We start from the raw sequence: 27,471 nt of genomic DNA on the forward strand, positions 1-27,471 counted from the left end.
CAGTTAAAATAATATGGCTATTAGAAGCTTAAAGGGAAAATGTACAATAAAGAGAAAAATGTCTGCAAAGGAACAACAATGGGATAAAATAGAATAATAATAATAAAACACACACTCACATTGTACATACATTTGTAGACAATATTTCACTCTACATTCATTTTCCTGGAGCAGAGGACTTGGAGGTAACATGTGTCTCCCCCTTGTGGGTGCACTCTCTGACTCTCTGAGGTCTGGGGTGTTGGACAAACAGGATTCTTTAGTTGTCATTTTGTTCTTGAAATAATCAACACTCAGACACAATTTCCCCCTAAAATACACTCAAAGTTTATTAGAAAGATTTAGACATTATAAGAGTGCTTCTTTATTTTAATTTAGCACAAGACTTATTTAAAAATGTGATGCAACGTGAAGTCAATGTTTAACAACACTGACGTCAAATTAACTGTAAATAAAGTTTACAGAAGTAAACAGGTGTTTGTGACGTTCCCCATAGTTTTATAGCCATTAATAACCATTACTAACAGTGAGAAAAAAAAACGACAAATCAATAAGACATGAAAGAAAGTGGAAAAATTGTGCACAGCTTCAAACAAGGCATTCCTGTGCATAAGTAGCCGTATTGTTACATTTTTCCTGATTGAACAGTCATATGTGGCAAAGACTAGCTGCAAAATGGAGTGCAAAACACCTGAGGTTTTCATGGTGACATATCAATTTACCCCTGTGGACGAAATAACTAAATATTTTGCTTTCATCGAGTAAGAGTGGATCTTTTCAGTATTGGCAGCACGAAGGAGAGCCAATCCTTCAAATGCAGGAGACGAAAGCAGAACCGAGAAGTGAGACTCTGACCAGCTGTCCCCCAGCCCACCCACTCATTTCTTGGCTTGCTTGGTGACCATGTTGCGGGGGGGAGTCACAGGACGGCTGCCGTTGGGTTTCTTTTTCTCAGCGGGTTTCAAAATCTATGAGTGGAATATAAAAAAAGTAGTGAATGTTTAACAGGATGCCTGCACAAGTCTAAAATATTGATAAATAAATACATAAAAAGGAACAGAATACACGGTACCTGAAAAGAGCACATCAGAGTCTCATCCACACTCATCATGGCACCAGCATTGTCAAACTCCCCACAATAGTTAGGCGCTGAGAACAAAGTGACGAGCTGCCTCTTTGCAAAGAATTCATAGCCGTCCTCGACAACCTGCAAGTGAGACAATAAAGAAGGTGCAGAGTGTTGTAAATAGGCTAGCAGAGCAGCTTTTAACCTTTTTTGTCCAAATACACATTTTTCTGTATACCTTGTCTGGAGAACTTATATTATACCACACTTGTATTGATAAAAGATGTGTGTGATCACCTGATGGGCACGGCAAATCAGATCCAGGTCATGCTTGTGCAGAAACTTGGCAACCACCTCAGAGCCAAAGGTGAATGACACACCCCTGTCGTTTTCTCCCCAGCCCAGAACATCCTTGTCCGGGTCGGACCAGAGCAGATCGCACAGCAGACCCTGGTCCGGCACGTCAGTAGGGCGCATGATGCGCCTGATCTGCTCCATGGACTGAAGGTCAGGTGACAGTCCTGAACGGAACGGCAAAGTAAACACACAAGTAAACACACCGATATCAGTTCCTATAATAAGCGGGCGAGGCCCATGTCTGTTGACAAACTGCAAAGTCAGCAAGGACAAATGAGAGTGGCTGACGTAAATGGTAGACAGCCTGCACACAAGTTCACCAGTTAATAGAAACGTGTAAAACATTGTGAATGATCAAATTCTGCACATAGAAGCCTACCTCCATGGCAGCAAAAGATCTTCTCATCAACAATAGCGGCAATGGGGAGGCAGTTAAAACAGTCCGTAAAGGTCTTCCAGAGCTTAATGTTGTACCTTCTTTTACCTAACACATGAAGACAAGAAGTTACATTTAACTTCCTCATTTACTTACAGCAGTAACACAGTAGCTAAACACACGAGAAGCTTTATATAAATTCTACGTTTAACTCACACTCATCGTAGAAACCATATATTCTGTTGATTGAAGCACACTCATGGTTTCCCCTCAGCAGGAAGAAGTTCTCAGGGTATTTAATTTTGTAGGCCAGCAGAAGACAGATGGTTTCCAGAGACTGCTTCCCCCTGTCTACGTAGTCACCAAGAAACAGGTAATTGCTCTCTGGAGGGAAGCCCCCATACTCAAAGAGCCTCAGCAGGTCATAGTATTGCCCATGGATGTCGCCTGCAAGAGAAACATACATTAATGTGGCTGTCACATGCAGTCGTCCTTTAAGTCCCATGCTACATCCAGTCCTTACTTACCACAAATCTTGAGAGGGGCCTCCAGCTCCAGCAGAATGGGTTGACTGAGAAAGATCTCCCTGGACTTGAGGCATAATCCACGAATCTCATTCTCCTGCAGCTGCACATTCTTGCCAGGCTTTGCTCCTCTGACTGCAGCAAGAAAACATAAACAAAGATCAGTAAAAACATAGTTTCACCACTGATTCAGTTACGTGGGCCATGCTCGGTACAGTATCTCTATTGTGGCTGCTCACGAACAGACACAGACAGTCAGGAATGCGCAGTGTGTATGTATGGGGCAGTGTGTATATCGTTTCATGCTCTCCAGCTTTATGAATAACTTCAAACAACGGATACGTTAAGTGATGACTGACGGTTGACGTGACATAAAAACACAGACTCAGACAACAAACACTTGATGATAAACATAGGCTATCACTAGCCGTCTATCTCACAACACAGACATAGACATAAGCCTTTTATGGGTCATACTTTAGCATTTTCTTACCTTCTAAAAGACGTTGGATGATGCTGTCTATATTGAGCTTGTCGACATCAGCCATGGTAAGCGTTGTTGTTAAATTAATCGACTCAGTCAAATCTAGGTCTTGGCGTTAACGCACTTGTGAAAGCTAGCCCGCTAGCTATCCTAGCATTAGCTACCTACTGTTAGCTTGTTTAATTTTCCGGCTGTGGGTAAAGATGTTGTTGTCACCCTGCTACCGTTTAGCTGCACTTATATAATTTTGACAAACTAATAAGCTACAAAGACGTCATAGATTTAAAAAAAATAAACATCCAATGTTGGCTTTTGTTAATAAACGGGGGAGTAAAAAATAAACGTCAACCGCACTAGCAGTCAGCTAGCGATGGTGTCCCGTCTCTGTTTTTCCTTTGCCGCACCTTGTACAGCTAGCTAGCTGCTTCAAGGAGGCTGCTGCTAGCTGCTCCGCTGCTGCCTCCTACTGGACTGGATGGAGAACGCAACTACAGATTATGCCCGATAAGAATTGCAATGCATATATTAAAAAATACTAATCATGTGTAATAAACTGACACAGTGATAAATTCAATATTATGAGTTCAAACACAACATTTTACTAAGACATCTTTACTTATTGTCTGGGAGAAATGTGTTTACGTTTTTTGTTTGTTTATAGGCTGTATTTATTTTATATGTTTGTCACCATTAATGTGATACACTTTTCAGGAATTTAAATGATTTTGTCACACTGTTGTGTGTTAGTTTCAAGGAATGTCAGAAGTGTTTGATTAGTGAGCATTATTTCATTCATTGAATCAGTGCAGCTATGTTACACGTAACAAAGGAAAAGGATGTAAAAGGTGTACTAAAGGTGTAATAGCGTATCAACAGGTAAAATACATTTTAATTCATTTTTTCAGATGAAGTAAAGTAAAATGAGCACGGTAAGCCTGCAAGTCTGTCTCATCAAGCAAAAAATATGATATGTCCATAGTACATAAAAATAAGTGTCAAATATTATTCAGTACTCCTGCTGGTGATATCAGCCTTCCTTTATTCCTTCATTAAAGACATCTTATAGAACCCAGATTACATTTTCAATATTTTAAATTTTGTAATCAAATTAACATTTGAGTTCACCTATGCAGTAACGAGTGCAATAATATATACACATCAATTAATACACAATGATCGCATTCTTATATTTTTACAACATTAAAATTGACTCTAAAATGGAAAAGGAGTATTGTTGTTAGCGTCCCGCTTCTCCTGTGGCCTGTGTGATCACGCTCTGTAACATCCAGGGGGGTAATCTCAGGATGAATCCATCTATTCTTGATCTTTCTCTTCGCCGTGTGTGATGACATACACCAGGTTTTTGTAGTCTAGGTTTCCTGCTACATCTGGAGGGAATGCGGCGAACATCTGTTCCATCTGTGGGCATGGATTAAAAATAAATGTAATCTAATTTTTAAACTAGGCATGCACTGATCCAAATTTGTTTCAATAATCACACTGATACTTGGGATTTGTGTATTGGCCAATACTGATAAAACACCATTTCCTTAATAGAAATTATAAGTAGCCATCATCCACACAGCTGACTCTTTGGCTCCACGCTGTTGCTCTGTGTGTTTGGTGTGAGTACAGTCTACTGTCATGCTGATGTGTAGGATGCATTGTAAACATAGAACTGAAGTGAACGTATCGGCCCCATGGTCCCTTTGTCTGACACCACAGCTAGCTCCGATATTGGAGATTATGTCCAACACTAATACTGAATTGGTGCATCCCTGGAACACAAACCTCCTCAGGGCTGAACCTGTCCGCCTGGGTGGTCAGCATCTCTGTCACACTGTGAGAAGAAGAAGAAGAAGAAGCAGTGACGGTGAGCAGACATGGTCATTTGTCATAAAAAAGTGCTGCCACTGTTACTCACAAGTCTTTCTTAAGCGACCCAGTTCCCTCTGGGTCGAAGACTTTGAAAGCGTTGAGGATGGTCTCCTCCGGGTCAGCACCTGAAGAAAAGGCACTGATGAAAAATCAAAGTATCTACACAGATAATACGATGTCATGTAGCAGCACCTCACAGTTCACCTTTTAGTTTCTCCCCAAACATGGTGAGGAAGACGGTGAAATTAACTGGCCCTGGTGCTTCCTTCAGCATGTCGTCAATCTCCTCCTGCTTGACGTTTAAACGGCCTGGAGAAAGATGGAATGGAGGCCAGGGCTGTAATTCATGTTCACTATTGATGAATGTCAATTAATTGATTGTTTGTTCGATACAGGGTAAAATAAAATGGCCGTCGTAAACCACGGTGACTTCCTCAGAGTGCTCTCATCTGAGTCAATTGAATATTTTGCCTTAGTAGTGCTTTAACAGTGGTGTTCTGTCTTGTTTCTTTGAATGTGTCTGTGTCTGGAAGAAGACAGGCTTCCACACAGTGAGCCCACCTAAAGCTGCGAAGGTGTCTCTCAGGTCGTTCTTGTCGATGAAGCCGTCTCTGTTTTGGTCCATGATGGTGAAGGCCTGCAGAGGTTTCACAGGTTACGTGCTGTGTCTACAGTATCAGCTGTGAACTCAGACTGAATGTGAGATACTTGCTTCTTTGAACTCCTGGATCTGGGCCTGTTCAAAAATGGTGAACACATTGGAGCTGGCTCCCTCTGCAGCCTTCTTCTTGGCTTTCTTGGGTGACTGCAGGGTTTGACATGACAATCTGATTAGATCCAATGCTAATGGCAGCATCATCACCTGGCTCTCTGCTTTCAGCTTCACTCATTATCGCTTTTATTGTCACACACGTGCCTCTCTGTGGTAACAAGCCAGTGCTCAGCAAACTCAACCCAGTGTTGGGGCGTTATTTGCACAACAGGCGAGGTTTATATTGGGGCGCTCGTTTCATTAGGACGGATTACAAACACTGTCAGTTTGTTATGGAAATATTTACTCGTGCCTCCAATTTTATGAGAATGTAGACTAAGCCTGGGGAGGGTGTGGTCCTCTGCCTGCACATCCATAGTCCCATGATCACATGAGGGATTATTCTATATGGCCAGGGCGATGACAGGATGGTACACGGAGCCCTGTTTGATCAGAAATCCCTCCAAGGAAAGGATTATGTTGAGCTATTTACATGTCTGCCAAGGAACTGTGAAAAACAGTGTAAGGGGATGCAGCGCGATGACATCATGCTGCTTGGATTCGCAGGCCTCTCGACAGCTGCTGTCTAACCCTCATTGTGGATTAGCTCGGGAACACTTGTGTGTCTCACGGACGGGACCTCGGGCTCTGCGTTGATTTCTTTAAGAGGATTCATGGGACAGAATTTGCTGTTTCTGGATGCAGCCCAACGCGGGTCATGATTGGACTGTCATAAACTTTATAGCTCAAAATAATACACCTCCTCGTGGGCTGCACCTGTTGATCGTGTTACACTGCTCCTCTCCTGTCCTTTGTTCTCGTCTCTCATTGTTTCCATCTCTGTCCATTACTATTCTTATCCTCTCCTCACCTTGTTTCCTCCTCTTGTGTTCTGTCCTTTCCTTTATTTCCTTTTTAGATCTCTTATTTCAGCTCCTTTCTTTTTACTTATCTGTTCTGTTCTTTGCCATCTTTTCCCATTTTTCCTTTTCTCTTCTTTCTTTTGTCCATTCCCTTTCTTTCATTTCCTTTATCTGGCCTGTTCCTCTTATTTTCCGTCCTTTTCTGTGCTTTTAAAATTTCCTCTTCTTCTCCTCTTTCCTGTCTTCTTCCTTTTCCTCCTCCATTCACTCATTTTCCCCCTTTCCTTTCCTTTCCTCATCTTTCCTTTCCTTTCCTTTCCTTTCCTTTCCTTTCCTTTCCTTTCCTTTCCTTTTCTTTAATTTCCTTTCCTTTCCTTTCCTTTCCTTTCCTTTCCTTTCCTTTCCTTTCCTTTCCTTTTCTTTAATTTCCTTTCCTTTCCTTTCCTTTCCTTTCCTTTCCTTTCCTTTAATTTCCTTTAATTTCCTTTAATTTCCTTTCCTTTCCTTTCGCTTTCCTTTGCTTTCCTTTGCTTTCCTTTCCTTTTCTTTAATTTCCTTTCCTTTCCTTTCCTTTCCTTTTCTTTAATTTCCTTTCCTTTCCTTTCCTTTCCTTTCCTTTCCTTTCCTTTCCTTTCCTTTCCTTTTCTTTAATTTCCTTTCCTTTCCTTTCCTTTCCTTTCCTTTCCTTTCCTTTAATTTCCTTTAATTTCCTTTAATTTCCTTTCCTTTCCTTTCGCTTTCCTTTGCTTTCCTTTCCTTTCCTTTCCTTTCCTTTCCTTTCCTTTCCTTTAATTTCCTTTAATTTCCTTTCCTTTCCTTTCCTTTCCTTTCCTTTCCTTTCCTTTCCTTTCCTTTCCTTTGCTTTCTTTTCCTTTCCTCTTGCCTGAAATATTGTAAAACTGAAGAATAGGCCCATCGATGGATTAGAGGTCAAACGTCTCCCTCCCTGCTATCTCCTCTCCTCTCTATGTCACAGCTATGTTGTGCTATTTTATTTATTTCATCATTGTAAGTAGACAAATATAATCAATACTTCATCAATAGGACAACTGGAGCTCTGTCCTATTGAACAAATGTAATCAGTATTCAGTACCCATAAGCGTATTGACATGGACTGTATTGATTCATTATCACTGGCCTGAGTAGAGCAAGATGTATAATTCATCAAACAGACCGTGACAGTATACAAATGTATGAAATACTTTGTAAACACATTAAGCATGCAGCAGATCAGGATGTTTGGTGCTGCTAGATAAAATGCATTGACGTTGAAATCTCTGTCCACTCACCATGTTTCAGTGAAGCCCGATGAGGACCAGGCAGTATCCCTGCTGCTGTGTGATGGAGCAGCGCACCAAAACCAGGGCTAGATATACTGACCCCTCTCTCCTCTATAACGGTGCATGCTTATGCTCTATAAATATTCCATGCCTTCTTTAGGCAGCGTCCCAGGTAAAGAGGACTATTCTCTCACTGCACCACCATTGTCAGAGTTCATGAGATTTAGGGATAATAGCCAAACACACATACCCCATTACATAGGCCCCAGAATAACAACAGGACATAGCTTTGGCTTGGGAAGGACAGTTGTGTTTGTGACTGACAGTTGCACTTGATGGGATCCATCATCCAGCTGTCCTGTTAGTGCTCCACAGAGACCAAGGCTCCTCTCTTCTTGGTAGGACAATAAACAGAACCGTTAGATAAAGCTTTCTGAGCCTCGGTAAGACCTGGAAATAAACAGCGTGTAGTGCTGTGGAAAGCATTAGGGGGAAACAGTTTTCATATCATGTGTGAGTAGCAGCATTTATGTTCCTGTTTCTGAAAAATATGTAACAAAAACAATCCCTTAAGCCCTATATTTGATTTAAAACTGCACAAAGACAGCAAATGTTGGAGAAGAGACCAAATGCTGCACTGTAGAAGGTGAATTGTTCTCCCATTCTTGCTTGATATTGAATTTCAGCTGCTCAGCACTTCAACACCTCCTTTGTTGTTGTCCTTTGTTGTTTAGCACTTTGACTTACTGCACAGCCATGCTGCCATTGTCTAGTTGGAGAAAAACCAAGGCCCTTCCCTGTAAAAATATGTCCTCTGGACAGCACCTCATGTTGCTCTAAAACCTGTGAATATCATTCGGTATTAATGGTGTCTTCACGGGTCCCTCTTTCTTTTGGAGGATGTAACGCAAACGATTTTCAAAATGAACTCCAGATTTGTCTTTGTTAGACAGCAGGATGATTTTCCACTTCACACAAGTCTTAAAAGTGAAGTGTGACAGGTGAGTTGAGTTTTTAATTCAGCGTCCTTCTTTGGTTTCTGATATTATGGACTGGAGATATAAAATCTACAAATTCTTTGGAGTTCCAGATTATGAAATGTAATCCATACAGTGTAGCTGCAGTTGGACTGTTGCTTTCACAGTGTGATGAATCCTTTCTCATCTCTACTTCTGATAGACTGGTCCCCTCTGGGATCCTCGTATTAATGATCCATTTATTTGTGAGATGCTGCACAGACTTTTCCAGTCTTTTAGTCTTGTCTTGGCTTCAAATTCCTAATAAGCATACTGTTCTACTCATTATATATCATCTTGATAAGTCATCTAAAGTGGTACACTGCTCAGTTAAACATCTGTTTCATTGTACTAATTGTATTTTTAATTAATATGTAGGCCTATGTATATGCTAACCTGGTATATGGAGGGTATTGTATGTGCCTTAATCTTTAATCTCTTGCTGACAGTCTAGACTGTATTTGGAGAGTTACACTTATTTTTCCCCCAGATTTCATTTTGACATGTTTAATTTGAAACACAGTGATCCATGCTGATGTTATAATGTCTCATGTTTATTTTGAGTTGATGAACATCTGTTTGATATGACCCTTTCAACACTTTGCAAGGGATCTAAAGTAAGTGGACACATTTCGGGGTAATGCACCAAAGAGCTCACACGTGATAGACTGAGAGCTGACATTTAAATAGATTGAGACGGATGGAGTCAAACTCACTTGATGACAGTCCGTCCTTCACAACAACCCCTTAAAACACAACATAAAGCACTCAGACAGGGCGATGAGGTGGAATATCTTAAACAGTGAGAGTTACAGAGTGAGTTACATGAGCTTAATCTGAGGGCTAATCTCAGCAAAATGACCGGGTCAGATCTCTCTCTGCTGCCCATGTAAACCAAACTGAATATAGCACTAATGATCATGTGACTTCAGATATAATAAAACAATTGTGGGAAAAAAAAAAACATTTAATACTTTAATCTGAGAGCAGTTTACTTTACTACAGTTTACTACAGGCTTGACTTACTGATATGTTACTAAAAAATGCTTAAATGGTCAAATTCTTACAGCTGGAAAACTGTGCCGGCTGACAGTGAGACATTAAAACAAACACATCGGTCAATGTTTAACCATATAGTTAATCTTTAGAGTAGGTGAAGTGGAGTTAATGTTTCATTGCAGACTTCCCCTTTGCCTCCCTGACCATTCATTTACCCAGTTCGTCCAGTAGATAGTGCTAGCAACCCACAACATTCACCGTCTGCATCGCCACCCACATCCTGACTTGTCCTCAGCAACACTGAATCGACTCACATCGTACAGTCCTACGATCCATTTTCTAAGTGTGTTTTATCTCTTGATAAGTTTTAGTTCCAACCAAATGGCTCGGCAAATCATCTGCATCCCACTCAAATGAGGTGTTATAATTATGTTGATATCATTTCTATTCATAAAAATTGCAAGACATTATTTCATCTTCTAATGAATAAATCATTAAACCTTTATATGGTCCACTAATCACCTAATACAGTCAAAGTGTAGATGCATTATAGGGGTTCAGCTATTTAACATGTTTGTATTTGCAAATATGATCTTCTGCATAAAACTCAGTATAGATTAGTAGATTAATAACAAAAAGTAATGTTAAATAATATTAGTGGAATGCAAATAGTCCTTTGCTTTCTCTCAACATGTTGTTTCATACATTCTGTTTAGTTTGAACTCCCTTTAAAAATCAGTCACTGAGGTAATGATAACTTAAAAACTAACCGTAAACAGTAAAACATTAACACACAGTTAAAATACAGGGGGTGTGGTAGCAGATGTTATGGTGTAGCTTTTATCTGACGTGAGGACAGACTCCCAGTTTGTTTTTATGATTGTGATTCAGGTTGTAAAGTCACCAAACTCTCGAATAAATTACATCAATAACTCAACAAATACATGACATTTTAGTAAATTAGTCAGCAGTTTAAAAAAAAATCCCTCATTCAGTGACCCTTTAAAAACACATAGTCCTTGTTTTAAGTAACCATCGTTCAGATTAAGCTTTTCTCAGAACAGATCTGAATGAGGTGAAAAGGTTACTGGAAGAGTGCTTTGTGATCCACAGTGTGTTCAGAGGTACGTTCGGACCTGATAGAGGCCATGAGATTCTCAGTCTCATGGTCCGTAGCGGTTTCTGGGACGTGGCACACAGAGCATCAGCGTCTGGAGGTGGAGATTGTGCAGGATTAGGTCCCACCTGAGTCCCCCACACTGAGCTGCCTCGCCTCACCTCGCTCTACATTCCTGTTGATCCAGAACACAGTGTTCCTATCTGACATCTGAAAAAGTCTGTGATTACAAACTGCCTGACATGTCAGCAGTCAGGGAGTCACTGGTGTTAGCAGGTAGTGCGCAGAGACAAGGTTTAAGATTCAGTTAAGAAAACACTATGTGCTGTATATGTCCTCACTTACTGAGGACTCCTGGGTCAGAGCCTCTTCTGCTGTCACTCCGTTATTCATCCTGTTATTGAGGAGAAATCTTCCGTATAAGTACACTTCTCACAGAATGTATTGTCACTGATCAGATCCTTTTAATAAATACTACATTTGGGTTCTTTCAAATCTAAGCCAGGTAATTATTCAGCATCAACTTTAGGACTGATGCCATTTCTCAAATTCATTATCTTAATACCTTAATGAGTTGTAAAATTAAAAAAGCCCTTCTGAGTGTTCTAAGGCTCAATTGTGAACACTGTGTTTTTTTCTGATACACCTCCCTTATTTCATTTGAATCCAACACTTCATCCTCTCCCTGCAGCCATAAATAAAACGCAATAAGAAAAACTTTTAATAATCTTTCTTTACTTTCCCCTTCAGGGTGTTGGTGAGTGGCAGAGGAATATGTCATTGTCCCTGGAGGTGCTTAGAATATGACTCATGAGAATATTATTTTCTACCTGCATGGGTCTGATTTTCATAAAGCATATCAGCTCTGAGGCTGTGGCGTGTGAGGGCGACTGAAAACGTGGTGCAAGCCACTGTTCCTAAAGGATACCTGCACTGGGCGATGGTAATTAATGGAGGAAATCACACAATGATCATAACCTTGCCTGTGACTGTGTGGTTGTCAGCAGGGGGAGCACCTGGCAGCGGTGCTGAGCCTGTGACCAGAGGAACGAGTTATTTTAAGTAGACAAAAGAGGAGCTTCATGCTTTATTAAGTCCATTTTGTGACACTTTCATGCCAAAGCTTTGCTGTCAATAGTCAGAAAATGCATATAATAATAGTCAAAAATGCATTCAATATTGTCATTAATGGCACGATTACACTGCATAATCAGTAAAGTCATAACGCTTTGGACATCTACAGCCTGTATAGACACAAAAATACTGTAGTATGTCATGTTTAATAGACTTTTTTCAAAGTAATAATGTCTTAGAGTTAGTAATTAGTTTTAATAATAATCTAAAAAGACTTAAATTACATTGATATTAGTTTAGTTACAGCATGTGTGCACAGTCTTTTTTTAAACATAGCACATCATCTGTTTTGCATGATAAGAAAACGCCGCGTGGACCAGGTGACAGGGTAATAATAGAAGTGAACGTGTATCGATAATGTAGCTCATTCTAATTTGCGGCTCTGCCTCTAATTACACTGCCCCATGTGCTCCTGTAATAAACACGCTAAAAAAAAGTAGGCTTGGCTAAATTCCCAGAACTCCACTAATCTACACATCATCTCCTTCCCTTTTCCAGACGGTATTGATCAACCTCGGGCTTTACGTCAGTATTGATAACTTTACCAAAGCAAAAAAACAAAAAAAAATCAAGTGTAATTGTCCAGTTAATGTTGGGGGCTGAGGCACGGATACATTTTTGCGTTACTTTTTTTGCGGGCAAAAATATTGTCCACTTCCCCCCTCCTTTCTTCTTCTTCTTCTTCTTCTTCTTTTTTTTTACTTCCACAGAGAAACAAAATCATGTCGGCGAACTTGTCAAACATATCGGCGGACCCTCGTGTTAAGCGTGTTCATTACTTTTTTTAAAAAAGTGGGACCGCTGATGGTAAACGCTGTTTAACGAGGGGGAATCCAGCCCACATATTTATTGCAGCCGCTGAAAAAAATCTCCTCAATATCCCCCAAGATGGCCGCCGATGTAGGATCGATGTTTCAATATTGGAAGAAATTTGATCTACGGCGGCTTCAGGTTAGTGCTATTCTCACCTTTCTCGGCTTATTTCTGCAGCGGTATGTCTCGTTACTGTGCTCCGCTTTGTGTTGTCTCGTTTTTTGGCTGAATGTAGGGCGAAAGCTAGCGGTGTTTGCATTGATAGTTATTAGAAATTGATCCCTCTTCTGCCTTTGTTCAGTTCAATCATTGATCAGCGGTGGAGCGACCGCGGAGCAGCGCAGCCTCTCTCTGTGTGTTAGCCACACCGATCTGGGATCAGCACCGCGGACAGCACTGATGCCTCCACGCGTGTCGCTCCTCGGCTGCTCTTCCTCCGTGTTCCAGCCGCGCCGTGCTCACACGGACGGAAACTTTTAATGCGCCTCTGAATCGCTGTTGTTGGACGTAGCTGTAACTTTTTCACCCAGCTTAATGTTTTATGCGGTTTGTGTCGACGGCCGCTGCGTTTCTGCTGCTGTCTCCCAGCAGCCTGTAGTCTCTTTAATTTGACATTTTGTTGTTTTGTTTTTTTTGTAAGTAGTAGAATTCACACGTCGGGAAGTTTATTTGTGATCCGGAAAGTTTATTTCGTGGACGTTTAATGATGAATTCTGTGCAGACTGCCCGTGCAGACAGCGTCAGTCGCGGCTGATAGTTGTTGAAAGACGAGCTTTTTTTTTTTTTTACACGCTGAAGCGCTGGACTGTCATGTCGCTGGCACCAAAATGTTTGTGATTAATAGCGTGGAGAATGTGGCAGGTGAGCAGTTTGTTTGTATCACAACCGTAACATGTACACACATAGTCCCGTTACATAGCATGTCGGCTCCGCAGCCCGGTGCGGTGGAGCCCTTAGCCTCACGGACTCGGCTCAAAGTTACCTTTATAAACCACAGCGCTGACGAGCTTGGAAGCAAACATTGGAATAAGGTTGAGAAAGCTAAACGCTGTTTTCAGTGTCCACTCCAGCCTCCACCACCACCTCCTCCTCCTCTTCCTCCTCTTCCCCTCCACCTCCACCCCCATCCTCTCCTCTCCTCTCCTGAAGCCGCATAGGGCTGCTCGGCCGGGGGGGCTGTGTAATTGTATTCCCCGCTAATGTTTGTAAATCAGCCTCGGCCGGCGCAAGGGCACCGTCTGCGCCGTTTGACTGATGTTCTGTAACATGAGAAATGACAGGAGCATGGCAGTCCGGGTCCCTCGGAAAAGCCTACCCAGGAGCAGAAATCAGATCTGGTGGCTCTCTCTTGTGTTTGTTGCTCGAGTGTTATTCCGGCTTCCAGCCGCTGGACCTCCTCTCCCTCACCCAGGCTGGGATCCACACAGGGAGAGAGCTATTGTTGCGGCTTTATAGCGTCCTCCATGCTGACTATCGTCTTCGGCTTTTTTAAAGACAGATGTGTATATATCCATGCAGGCTTTGTCATTAAATGTGACTGAGTAGCCTGGGTGCTTAGTGTGAGCTGCCCCTGAAGGATGCCTGAGCCATTACCCAGTGTCACGAGCAATGTGGTGGTGGATAATAAAGAAAGGCTATAGCCTCCAGCCAGCATGGAAAGATCCAGGACACCTGCAGAAAAGTCACTGGTGTCTCCATGAATCCCTTTGCACTTACAATGAAATGAAGTGCCTCATTCTACTTCACTGCCATCTCATTGATAAATAATTCCTCCACTGATGAACAGGTGGAAGGTTACATTGGATTAAGTGATGCCTTCTAAAATGCATGTGTGTTGATTTCTTTTCCTCAGCTCTGGCATGGATGTGAGGACATTGTCCTACTGATGGTAAATATTCTTCTTAGTCTCTGGTTGCAAATGTGCCCGTAGCTTAACCGTGACATCCTCAGCTACATGTGTCAGAAATCAATTAATTCACTTATTTTACATTCAGTCATGGTGGGAGCACATTTCTGCCGGTGTAAAATCATTACAGCTCTTTCACCTTCCGTGTCCGTATAGAAGAGTAGATATTGTTGCTATATCTGAGGACATCTGAAAGCTGTTTATTGTAGTGGCTCACGCTGCAACGTTTACTTTCTCATTACGAGTTATTATATGGGTAAACTAAGTGTGCAGTAGGTTTGTGCCTGTGTGTTGTACAGGATGAATAATTCACCCGCAGGCTGATGAAAAGAGGGCAGGGAAAGTGCGAAGCGCTGAGGTGGAGTGACCTTGGTTCCTGCTGGCTGCAGGTCACCCGGCCGTTGCTGTGGTAATCATTCACACCAGCCAGATGGCATTTCCGTGGGCGAGCATGAAAAGGACGGGTCAGGGTCTGTCCTGCCAGGTCCTGCCAGGCCCAGAAACAACTCTGGGCCAATATGGTACCTGGAGAGAGAGAGAGGGAGGGAGGGAGAGAGAGAGAGGAGCTGTAAAAAGCCTTTTGGACAACCAGGTGCTGGGAAGGTGTGGTCGACTCAGGTAGACGTCCAGTTTGAGTACAGTCAGCTAAATTTTGTGCTTTTGTTTATCGCACCCTTTTTCTAAAGTTTAATTGCCGTCAAGCAGACATGCACCAACAAAACAGACTTGATTTTGAATGAGAAAAACTTGGGCTCGGAGCCGTCACTACTAGTTACTTTAATCCTTCTGTTGTTTTTAGCCATGTCGCAATGCTGCGCTCATATGGCGAAATAATACTCCGCTTACCATCTCTCAGCCTTTTTTTTTTTCCCCAGTCTCTCTTCCCTGAATCTAAGAGGCAGTGGGGGTTTTAGATCAGGAACAAAAGCTTGTGATTGTACTACATTTAGCATGACTCAGTTGCTCTGGTGTCAGCTCTAATCCACACACAGAGACAACAGTATTGCCAAACAGTGAAATTGCTTTGCAGCCTGTGAGCCTGGCTGCCTCCGCTGCCAGCCTGCTCTGTGTGCTGTTTGCCAGTAGCTCTTCCACACACACACACACACACACACACACACACCAACCCTGCAATCTCAAATTGGCTGTGAAAATCGGTCTCTGTCTCCCTTTCATTCATGCTTTCATATATTTGTTTGCTGATATTGTTAATGTCACATGCATCAGTATAATCTCATTGTAGAGGAGAGAAGTAAGTCCAGAGCGCCTCAGATCTTGTATTATTTATCATAATGACTGTATCATTTCATTCAAATGCTGTGATAGATACAAAAGGATTTAAAACTGACCTGCACAGTGGGTAATATGTGCTCATTCTAACATTTTTAAGGAGTTGTCTTTTGTTGTCATGTCTCTCTAATCGACAGCAGACTAAGCGGTTAAAACTGCACCATTTATGCCTGTCTCCATATATACATACACACATATGTATATAAACATTTCTTAACCTGCTTCCGTCTTCTGTGAATCGATGGGTGGGGCATGTCTGTCACGGTCCCCGTATCGTTCTGGTTGCCCCTCTCTTCCTTTTGACAGTGACAACAAAGCAAATAAGAATGAGGAGAGCTTTTACAGGACTATCTGGGGCAAATTGAGATGTGAAATCCAGGAGCCATAACCCCGCTACATAAAACGGAGGGAACATTAGAGAGCGGAGAGGAGTGAAACAGACTTCAGCATTAAGCTGTTTAACCTCTCTGTGTAGCATTAGTGGTAGAGACTTCAAAGCAGATGCTTCAACGTTGGAAGCAGAATGACAAATGGGTTTAGAGACAGCTACGGTGAGCATTCTCACAGGAAGACTAGGCCTGTCATTAATGTCAGCTTAATCACTTTGACCTTCCTTCAAGTAGATTTCCATACCTATCCAATCATTTTGCCGTGCTCGTGCTCCTGTTTGCAGACTACAGTATGTTCTGTTTGATAAGCCTGGGTGTGATGTTGTTACTCTTTATATCACTGATACTTGTAAGCTTTAATATTAAAGGTTCAAGAAGAAAAACACATTTTCCCCTTTACCTCTTGACATATACATTTCTGAGATACATCCTCCCCCACAGTATAGTGCTGCTGATTGCAATTTCCTTTCCAGTGTTCATAGCTTTCAAAAAAAATTCCAAGTGCAGGACAACCACCATCACAGTTTAGCATCTCTCTGCGGAAATTACACATTTTTGTGCCTTATTAGTTTTTAAAATTTGTTACTGGAAGTATGTTTGGTTGTAAATTTTATAACATTGGAGTAGAAGCTGTAAAGGCGACCCTATTCAGTTGGCTAATGTAACTCTTGACTCCTTAGTATCCCATATTTGTAAGTTGAAGGGATGGTGCACCTACCTGACACTTGGACAGATCTGTATGAGGACCCTGGTTTTTATTAGGTCAGCCTTTTTTACAGTAGACATCTTGACTTGACACATTAGGAGCAACATGTGTGCATGCTGGTTCACCGTCATACTTACTCGGACTCTTAATGGAACTGAGCCTTTGTTAAATCAGCTTGCACAATCTAAAGACAGTCATATGTCAGATACTGTGGACTGATGTATGAAAATAGACACAAGTAGAAGATAAGATAATTTTGTAATTTGATTGAACTGACCCTCTAAACTACATTTGAACAACATCAGCTGAATGTGTTATGTGAACATTAATTACAAATTGTTGCGGCTAATCAGTGCCAGGAATACTGTGATTGATCGTCATATTTTTCACTTGCTGTTTATATATCTTCTTGGTGTGTTTAAAAAAAGCAGTACCCCCAACGTATCAACAGAGCCCCCCCCCCCCAGGTACTAGGTGCTTCATTGCAAGAGGTGCCAGATTTTTCATAGCAAGTGTGTTCTCCATCCTGCTGCCCCTAGGCTGGAGCAATTGCTTTGCAGGAGTAAATAACCAGCTTTAACAAAACTTCAGGGACACATTAGTCTGGTGGAGGATGGCTCCATGGCGGTGGGGCAGCCTCTTCTTCCCTCACAGTGAAGCAGGCGGAAGCATCAGGACGGGGGAGGTAATGGCTCATCGGCACGGGTATAAAGCTGTGTCCTCTCTCCCCACTGACAGCCAGTCCCCTGCCCAGTAAGTCCATATTGAGCTGCGTTTCTCCACCGCGGCCTTGGCTTTATTTGTTTTGACTGTCTGACGCCACTGCAGACGTATTGAGCACCAGTCCTTTCTTGTTCATTTTACTAGGCTTACAATGAATCCTGCTGCCCTCCGTCTCTGTCTCTCTCTCTCTCTCTCTCTGTAGCCATCTCTCCACCTAGCATGCCTCAGCTGCCTCTGGAAGGCTTTCACTTGCTGCATTTTATTTCCCTATTGTCCATTTTGTCCTTCATGACAAAAAAGCCTTTTTTCTGTCCAAATGTGCTACATTGTGTGTTCAGACGCTGGTTGTCATGTAATGTGTGGTAGCATGGTGTGAAGGGTGCTCCTGGGCTAGGCACACTCATGAGATCAATGCTTCACTAACCTTCTCCAGGCTGTCTTTGGGGATCTCCGCCACTCTTATTATGTGCCACTGCTCTGAGAGTGTTTACCAGACTGGAGGAATAGTAGTCTTGTGCACACCACTGATTTGTAAGGCCCATTTGTCCTCATTTAAGTGGGAAGAGAGAAGACCCAGGAAAGATGGCCTCTTGGTGGTCTTTTGAGTATCAAACCAGCATTTGTTATTACTAAGCAGATGTGCTCTTATTTATCAAAATAATATAAAAGGTGTGTTATAGCAAAAGCAGATGGATCAGGCTTGTTGTGTTAGCTGGTCTTGTCTTTGTGCAGCTGCTACCCCCACACAGTTAATTACTCTCTTATTCATCCCAACAATGGGAGGGGATAGAATAAATCTGAGCCGGCGCACTCATGCTTCTACACTGGGAAGGTGCAGACTGGGACCCTAAAGCGAGCGAGTGGCTTCAAAAGGTACAGTTTATCATTTTTAATGGAGAGGAACAGGAAGTGGAGACATGGAGCTGGGCTCTGTGATTTATACACCGCCTCAGTCGGGGGAAAAAAAGAGCAAGTCTATCTCCCTGTCCACACCTCCAGCTCGAATCATACCCCTTTGGCGTTCTCAGCTCCTCTTCAACACCACCAAAATACCCTTGCACTTTGTCTGATCCTCTTCAGGGAAATGACACATCAGGAGGATTTGCCTACCTAACCCTAAGATTTTTGGAAAATGTAGCCCTATTCATTAATGATCCATTATTCATGTACCTGTGAGCGCATATATATATAAACACTTGCAGACTATTTGCTAAAACAGAAGCTACAGCATCGTTTTTTCCATGCCTCTCAATCTACCTGGCTTTGTTGTTCCCTGAAAAGCCCAGTGATGTCATGCCTTCATTGTCACCTGTTCATTTACTTTCGTAGAGGAGGGCATTGGGGTATTGATTAGGCTTAGCAACTGTGTTAGCAGCTCTGCCGGTGTGTAATATAGGCCTTGAGGCTATTCTGTCTTTCCGTTCAGTCTCATGAGTGCTTTCCAGACCTTGTATTCTTAATTAAATATGCAACTTTTGATCGCAACAGGGTCACTATATTTGAATTTAAATGTGGTCACACCCCCCCCCCTTCCCACCTTCTGAGAAAAGGCAGACATTTTGAATATTAATGGAAGAAATAGAGAAAAGAACAAAGAACTGAATTGAGACTCTTCTTTTTCAATTTCCCTTGTTAGCCTCCTGCTGCATTCCCCCTATAGTTTTTTTTTCCAGATGAATTTTATGATATTTTCCTCCCCTCCCCGCTCCATCTCTCCCTCCTTCTTGCTCTCTCACTTCTCTGCAGTTTTCCCCAGACAGGTTCCACAGTGTTTTAGAGGGGATGGATTTAATTGCTCTGTGGGGATTGGTTGGCTGTGCCGGGCTCGGCTGTTTAATTAGTGTACCCTGCCGGGATTGGTTTAATGCTTCATGATCTTGAAATTGTCTGATTGTTCAGCCCTCTGGGGACTCTCCCTGCCTACGTAGGCCAGCAGGTTTAGCTAAACATTGCTCCAGGCTTTTGCAGTATGCAGCAGAGTATGCCTAAGGAACTGGAATTTGGTTGAGGTGGGGGGTGTCAACTTATATGACAAATGGAGTGTGTGTGTGTGTGTGTGAAGTGGACGGTCTTCTGATTCTCTTGAGTACTTAACTGCAGGAATCCTTAAAATACTCCTTCTCAGCTTGATGTTGTATGGAAATCATCCACTTGATTATTAATGCAGTACCAATATTGAGACTATATGATGTATGATAAACGAGAATATGATTTTTAACTGCAGCCAAGCAAAATAAATTGCTATGTGTGTGGTTCTCTCTATGGCCCACACATTTTGTCTGAATGGATGTCTTGTATTTTCCTCTTTTTTTCACCTCTGCATGCTTTTGCTGACTTGTTTTGAATGCGGGCAAATCTCTGCTGCAACGGGGCCATCAGGATCATCTCACATGGATCTCTGAGTTATGCGCTTGGTCACCTTGAGTGAGGGGAGATGAGAAAATTACATTTGTGTAAATGGGCTACAGAGGGGTGTGTCTGTGTCCCCTCTGTAGCCTTCTGCAGGATGTCCTTGGTTTGGTGCAATCATGGCAGCAGTGTTGACCTCAACAGTAAATGTGCTTGGCATCATATTCTGGAAACGGGAAGAGCTCCTCTTGTGTGGCGGTGCAGCCCAATACATATAGTAACTACCGAAGGCTAAACTCATTCCGCTTCATCAGACTGATCGAGCCCACTCACTCAAAGAAGTCAACCTTGAAGTGCATAAATCTCTAGTGGATGATAATAAGAATGCCTTCCTCTGCCTCTCTGCCTGGGCTTTATAATGTGTTTGTCCTCACAGTGAATGATGACGGAGTGTTCTGGTGCAAAAATGATTACTTTTTGTCTGAGAGCTTTCTCCATTAGGAATCCTCCAGGTGGATGCCACACAGATCATGTACTTGTGCTGTTGTTGACCGGATCATCTGCGCTGCACCCTGGGAGTCATTTTTTCGTAGGCCTGTGTTTGCGATCATGTTTACACCCTTGGAGACACAGAGCGGATGCATATGATCACCAAGGTGATAGACCACATGGCAACGGAGTCACTCCCAAATGAGAATCGCACCCTGAGCTTCATCCCCAGTCTCTCTGGGGGAGATGCCCTGATTACTGAGTGAGTTAGTTCTGGGGTTAAGGGCCCTCTCCAGCTGTTGGGTTTGTTTATGCGATGATGATAAGGGGTTGCACATAATCAGAGTTGGGTTGTACAGACAATTCTTTAATCTCTCTGTTATGAATCTTGTTCAGATATGTGGGTACATGTTATCCGTTTGTGATAACTGTTACTTACTGCACTTCCTTTTCATTAAGTCCTAAATAATAGGTGGACTAGAACAATATGACATGAGGCCTTGTCATATCAGAGGTGGGTTTGGAGATTTTTATTGTTCTGTTATTTTTGAAGGGGGGAACCTCGGGTCAAATGTGGATCATGGCCTCAGTCAACACCGCTTTCATAAATAAGCCCCAAGACTTAATATTGCAGGGCTGGTTCTCCTTCTAAGATAAAAATATTATTGCATCCTACCCCCACCCCCTGCTGCCTTTTGGGCAGGGTGTGAGTCCAGCGTCCGTCTAGACGTGCGGCATCATTAACCTGCTACGACCCTGGTCCCTGATGAATTCACTCTCACATCCCCCGCAGCCTAGCGTTAGCAGCCCTTCTCCCGTCCACTGGGAACTGGGCCTCCTCTGGACTGGCCATTAGAGCCACTAGACTCTTCTGGCAGGCATTAATAGGCCAAGTGGCCGGAGCCTCTCTCAGACTGCTGAATAATTCAGACCGTCTGGGCCGTGTCTAGTCCCGGGGCGCAAGGGGGGATGTGAGGTGTAGAAAAGGGTGCAGCGGGGCTGCATGGAGGTGCAGGGGTTAATAACAGGTCTGCCTCCCAGTGTCAGCAGCTGCTAAACCCCTCCACCACCTCCAACAAACACATCCAACCCCACCCCACGTATGAAAGAATCCTATTCAGTTGATTAGATTTTTCAAAATGGATCAATTTTTAATCAGCGGAGCATCTGACTACGGTCAATACCATTGTCGCTGGGAAGACAGTTGCCGGACAGCCGTCTTTATTTACAGGAATGTTTGTTTTTTACTGTATGCAGATGGAGAGGCAGGAAATGGCTAGATCAGATCATTGCACCACTGCAGTCCCTGTTCTGTCCAGACATAGGTCTGGCCTCTTCATACATGTCAACAACAACAACAACACCACCAAGGCTGTGGCAAATCCAACAGCCCAGTGGAAGATCAGTGGTAAATATTTACTCACACCAAGCTGAAAGGTGGATTAGTCTAATGTCTTTTCCTGTGTGAATGCAGGTCTGTCCAAAGAGACTTCTCTTTGCATCTGCATAAGTAGTGAGTAGGAGTGAGGAGCCAGCAAACTAGCTGTAATACTGCCATCAAAATTTCATTGGGCGGTGGGGAGACCCTAACATGTTAAATAATGAGAAGCCCATAAACTTAATGTCCAGAACGTCTCTGCAACTGCTGACGCTGTCTAGTTATGACTAGATACGTAGGCAGAATTATGAGAAGATAATCCGTCTTCAAAGCGCTCCTCATTTTTACACATCTGGTTTTTTAAACTTCCAAATATTCTTTTTGGGATCAAGCATGTTTAGAGCAAAGTTGCATTAGAGCATGTTTATAGTGGACACCATTATCAGTCAGCTTACATTTTTGTGAAATATAAATACTGTCACGTTTTGGGGAACGATATGGAAGATTCTCTGAAACCGGAACATGCAATGTGGGGTGTATTAGTTTTTTAACATACATGTTATTACAAAAAAAATAGGATCGCTCACAGCGTGTCCCCTGCAAATGATAAACAAGGAAACAATAGGAAACAAGGTCAAATGGTGCAGTATGGTGTAAAATCAATAATGGCCTCTTCTGCTGGGGGTACATCAATTCATCAAAGTTTTAAAAGATGAATCTATACCTTTCTGTGACATATCAACATAAGATCTACATTACCGCTGCTTTAAATGTGGATTTCATGTCACCTGTAGTACAAAACAATATTAAAAAAAGGAAAACAAAAGCTTTCATGTCTTTGAAGGTGTGTGTATGGTGAAAGTGATACCAGCCAAAATTGGTGGGATCTGTGAACTATATAAGAAATAATGGTCAATAGGTCAAGGAATTTGCTTTAGCAGGTGTTGACACTTGGGTACTACAGTTAATACAATAGTGGCATACAATATAGTGCCAAGACACATTGATGATCCTCAGAGATTATGTAAATTGGTTTTGTTTAAATTTAGTAGTATTGGTAATTTATTAAGTAATTTAGTAAGTATTGGAGTAATAGTATTATCAACAGCTTAATATTGCGCGTATGTACAGAAGGTTTTTTTTCAGAAAAGATGAAAGATCGAGCAGGTGACGTTAATCAATACAACAGAAGGATGCAGAGGCGGTGATGGGGAGGGGGGTGGTGTGGGGTATCTGCTCCAAGGATACTAAAACAATAGAGTGTAATCAGAGAGAACATATTCCCATCACAGTTTTAAACACAGACTGTAGTTGGAGTAAACAGTGGAGTGGGTGGATGAACAAAAGCTGTGAAATTCTTTGGACATAGTTTGCTAAACATGACCACATGTCATTTCTAAAGGCTGGCATTGAAGATTGTACAGATTGATGTACTTTAAGAAAAGCAGTTATTAACCATACAGACATCTGTGCAATCATAGCTACATTTTCAAACAGGCTACACACCAACCTGCTCTCCTCATATGCATTGCATGTAGCCATAAGGTGACATGATAACATGGCAGCATGCCACGCACACATACTGGCTCCACAAATTTGGGCATAATCACATATTGACGTGGTGGTATTATGAGATATTGACATGACATCCCTGGCGTGATGTTATAGCCTAATTTGCATCGCATGTAATGACTGATATAATGATATCACACTCATATCGTGACTTATTGCTCCACTGGCATATTGGCACTTTGAACATATGGGCACATTGACATATCATGACATACTGGCATATTGACCACGTATTACAAAAGGATATTGGTGTCATTGCAATGACCTCCTGATGGTGGGATTTCTGTTCTGGCATATTGACTGTAATCTATGACACTGAATGACAAATTGGCATATTGAACCAATAGCTTCCTGGCTAATGACACTGTAGTGACATAATGACATTTTATCCTGTAACATAAGGAAACATGTTTGCATATTTACATGATGGCATTAGTGTGGATAATGGCATGCTGGTAGAACGGCATGCTGGCAGATGGATATGATTACACATGGCACTGTGTCCTCTCTCTAAGTGTACACCTGCAAACTCTGAAATGCACAAGTCAGAATAAGTGAGGAAGGATGTTGGGTATACCTTTTTGCATTACTCACATATCGAATCATTGACTTCAACTACAATTATCTTTACTTTAACTTTTGATTTTCGATGCTCCACTTCCTGACTGACAACAGATGAAACACCGGAGGAAAAACAAAAACTATAAATCAGATGGTGTAACTAGTAAGAAAGGCTTTTTCAGAGTTCAGACGTGACATAAAAACCCCTGCCCTCCGTTTAATCTTCCCTCTTAAACATCAAACTTATGCAAAAAGAAGCAATGCTTTCACTAAAGAAGTACTCATTTTTTCGCTCACTAATGAAAATGTTTTGAATCTCGTTGCCGCGGTGCCAATGGCGTTGTTTTCCTTCTTTGCTCTCTGATTATAGAACTGTATAAACTGGGTGAGATTTTGAATTCTTAGCTGATTGCATGCCTGTAGCCATGCACTCTTTCTGCTTTCCTCTCCAGACCTCTTTCTCCTGATAGCCTCTTTTTTTTCCCTGGTACAGAGGAATGTAGTGCACTTTATATGCAGTTATGCTGAATAGGTGCTGATGTATGTTGAAAACATTTTTGCAGGTGCCTTGTCAAAATGTGCAGTGGATAGGCAGTAACACAATTCTGTTTAATATGCTATCAATCAGCCGGCGGATTCCCCATTTGTACATACAGTATTATGAGTCTACTGTTCCCCAGACTGTCATGACACTGCTGGTGTTTAGCTGTCCTCCAACAGTGCGTCCCCATTGTCTGTTTGTCTGTTTAATATGCAAAGGCGGTCATTCAGGGAGTCATTTTGGACCAGTGTAAACGAATCGGCAACAATGATTAGCTGGCGCTGCAGAGGAAGTGTCCATCATTGTGTTAGTGCATTTGGAGACCATCACTCCTCCCTCAGGTCATCTCGCCGCTATTCTCTCAGCCTTGTTGAAGACGCTGTCTAAAAAAACATCCAAACAGCACCAGAGTAAATACACTGTAAGTGGAGTTACTTAATGGGAGATTTTGCATGCTTAATTGCAAGTATAGATTGAAGGTCCATTAAAAGACATCAGTGTCTTAGAGTCCACCATACGGTACAGTTGAATATACTTGAGATGGATTGATCCATTGACTTCCTGGCTTTTCAATCTGAGAGAAGTAATTAGAAACAATGAGCGAAGCAGCATTTTATACATAATTGTAAAAACAAGAAACAAAGTGTTGTTGGTACCCAGACAGACCTGTTTCTGATGCTGGACCTTTTTGTTTGTTCAGTGTATGCAAGCATGCTTCAGGGTGGCACCAATGAAGTCCCGAGGGAAATATCGGGCTTATTTATTGGAGCCTTTTTAGCCCCAGCTCAATAGCAGCAGTCTGATGGCCGGGGTACAGAGGGACTATCTGGCAGAGGAGGAGGTGGAGGAGGAGCTGGGCCTGGCGTCAGCCCCACTGACAAGCTCTTATTTACCGTCCAGATCTATGACTCATTTTATGTACCTAATCGTAAAGCACCGAGATTTATCGGAGGTAGCGGGACAGTGGGGAATACCCCAGGAGACTGGCAGATTCAGTTCCCCCTCCTCAGTTCCCGCCCCACCCCTGCTCTCCTGGCCCAGGCTTCAGGTTCACTCTACCTGGCCCAGCTCGCCAACACCTTCTGGGAAAGGGGGAGCATTGCAGCTCAAATGAGGAAGTCCATAATTCTGCCAGATATGGACAGCTGATGGCTCATCTAATAAAGAAGAGGGTCATAAAAATTGGATGGGCTAATGGATGACTCTGTAAGGATTAATAACAGCTTATTGGTCAGGTGCAGTGACCTCTTGCACAGCTAACAATGCACTGGCCAACTAGAGAATCGCTGCCTGCAGCACAGCAGTATGACCCAACCAATAAAATGTAGGGAGCAGGGAAATTAAAAAGCTTACACAAGTTTCCGATAGTATACCCCCCTTTTTTTCTGGTTTGTGGAGTGCGGTTGAATTTTGTTAGTTTATAAATAATGCATTAACTTCGGGGAGGCAAAAATCTAAAGGTTGACATCCTCACTTACCATCATTTTTTTTTCTCATGTCTGCCACTCCAGTAATGGCAAAAGGGGGAAGCAAAAACAAGAAAGTATTGTAATACTGCCTTTGTTCTGACAGGAGCATTCTTAGAGCCTGTTTTATATTCCTGCCGAAAATTAAAATTAAACTTTCATTGTTGTGCATGCTGTTTAATCCAATAACGATCTGATGTAACAAACTGCCGTAATATCTCTCAGCATACTTAATCGGAGCGGACTTAGCCCTGTCACTTTATATTAACCTCTGCTGCAACAAGAGAAGGGCTTCACTAATCTGCCATTGTTGGGTTTGGCAGTCTGTAGCTAGTGCAAAACAGATTTGGCAGTCAGCGCAAAAGTAAAGGCTTTATAATGACAGCAGGGCCTCTCTGCTATTTGAGCTAATAATGTCAAAATCTAATAATGCTGTGGCCCTTGGAATTAGATGGGAGGTGAATGGGTGGGAATGGTGGAGATAAAGGGTGGTGGCAAAGGTTTTTTTGCAGGGGGGATGGGTACTTCCATTCCTCCTCCTTTCATTATGTCACCTTTTAGATTGCAAATTGGCAAACAATTTAATCCCTAATAACCTTTAAAATCGGTGTGTGTGTGGGCTTGTGTGTGCTGTTGCTGGCATGTTTGTCTTGTATTCTATTAAAAATGCATGGTGGTGAGGAAGTTGTGTGAAATATTGTACTGCTCTGACATTGTAGTCAGATGCAATTGTGTTAACGGGATATTAAGTTCGCTCTGGAATCATCCGTGCGAAGGACCTCATGAGTCTCAGCTAACAGAGTGACCTCACACTGCTCAGTGTGGCAGCATTTGCAGTGTCATCAAAGCGCTTGACTCCTGCATTTCCCCCTGAACGCGGCCTTGTAACTTAAAACAAAAAGCTGATTGGTTGCTCTCTCAGCCTCCCCTCATCCCCTCTGCTGTGGATGAGGTCTCAGCCTGGGAGATAAAATAGCAGTTATTTCTCATGTGCTATGCCATTTTGTCAGTTTGACTGTTCCACTTATTCAGTGTTTTTTGACTTGCTGAGCTTGAGGGGATGTGAGTGCCATTTCGCAGCCAGATCTGAGTTGTGTTGATTGAATTAGACAAAGTCGGAAGATAATTAAGAACCGCAAGGCGCTGCAAAACTGTCTGCTTCCAAACTGGTGAAAATGAGACGCTGCCACATCAATGAGCTAGCTGGCTCTGCTTGATGTCAGTGGTGGGTTATATCAGTTGACACCCTTACCTCCTAGTGCTGGAGCCACTTTCCTCCTTTCCCTTTAATGTTCCTCCAAATATGATTAATCACAAGCCGTAAAACCGTTGCTTCTGACAGTGCACCACGTTTGCACAGCTTTGTTTGTTTCTTTCACGGTAGTAATATGATCCTCAGCTGCCAAGTGCAGTTTATGGCATAAATACAACTCCAAAGAGGTG

General features: G+C 42.4%; 3 protein-coding genes across 4 annotated transcripts in view; 1 reads left to right on the forward strand and 2 right to left on the reverse strand.

The window, feature by feature from the left end:
- Positions 1–303: 303 nt before the first annotated feature.
- Positions 304–3,218, reverse strand: LOC114441304 (protein phosphatase 1, catalytic subunit, gamma isozyme). Its single transcript, XM_028414159.1, has 7 exons — positions 2,817–3,218; positions 2,327–2,458; positions 2,016–2,246; positions 1,803–1,907; positions 1,364–1,587; positions 1,073–1,207; positions 304–968 (listed from the first exon to the last, which is right to left on the reverse strand). The coding sequence occupies exons 1-7, from the start codon at positions 2,869–2,871 to the stop codon at positions 879–881; spliced, it is 972 nt and encodes a 323-aa protein (XP_028269960.1). The 5' UTR covers positions 2,872–3,218; the 3' UTR covers positions 304–878.
- A 608-nt stretch (positions 3,219–3,826) lies between these two features.
- myl2b (myosin, light chain 2b, regulatory, cardiac, slow) lies at positions 3,827–7,740 on the reverse strand. The gene is made up of 7 exons (XM_028414163.1): positions 7,589–7,740; positions 5,398–5,490; positions 5,247–5,322; positions 4,890–4,994; positions 4,732–4,810; positions 4,599–4,647; positions 3,827–4,226 (listed from the first exon to the last, which is right to left on the reverse strand). Exons 1-7 carry the CDS (start codon positions 7,589–7,591, stop codon positions 4,122–4,124), a joined length of 510 nt encoding a protein of 169 aa, XP_028269964.1. The 5' UTR covers positions 7,592–7,740; the 3' UTR covers positions 3,827–4,121.
- A 4,993-nt stretch (positions 7,741–12,733) lies between these two features.
- cux2b (cut-like homeobox 2b) overlaps positions 12,734–27,471 on the forward strand; it is a 74,195-nt gene continuing 59,457 nt past the window's right edge. The window contains exon 1 of one of the 2 annotated variants that reach the window (XM_028415031.1): positions 12,734–12,796. In XM_028415031.1, the coding sequence (XP_028270832.1) occupies positions 12,734–12,796 (63 nt within the window). Of the gene's footprint in view, positions 12,797–13,079; positions 13,520–27,471 lie in introns of those variants that run through there. The other variant, XM_028415033.1, reaches the window with a different exon arrangement.

This window comes from Parambassis ranga, chromosome 9 (genome assembly GCF_900634625.1).
Source record: "Parambassis ranga chromosome 9, fParRan2.1, whole genome shotgun sequence".
NCBI classification, from domain to species: Eukaryota; Metazoa; Chordata; class Actinopteri; family Ambassidae; genus Parambassis; species Parambassis ranga.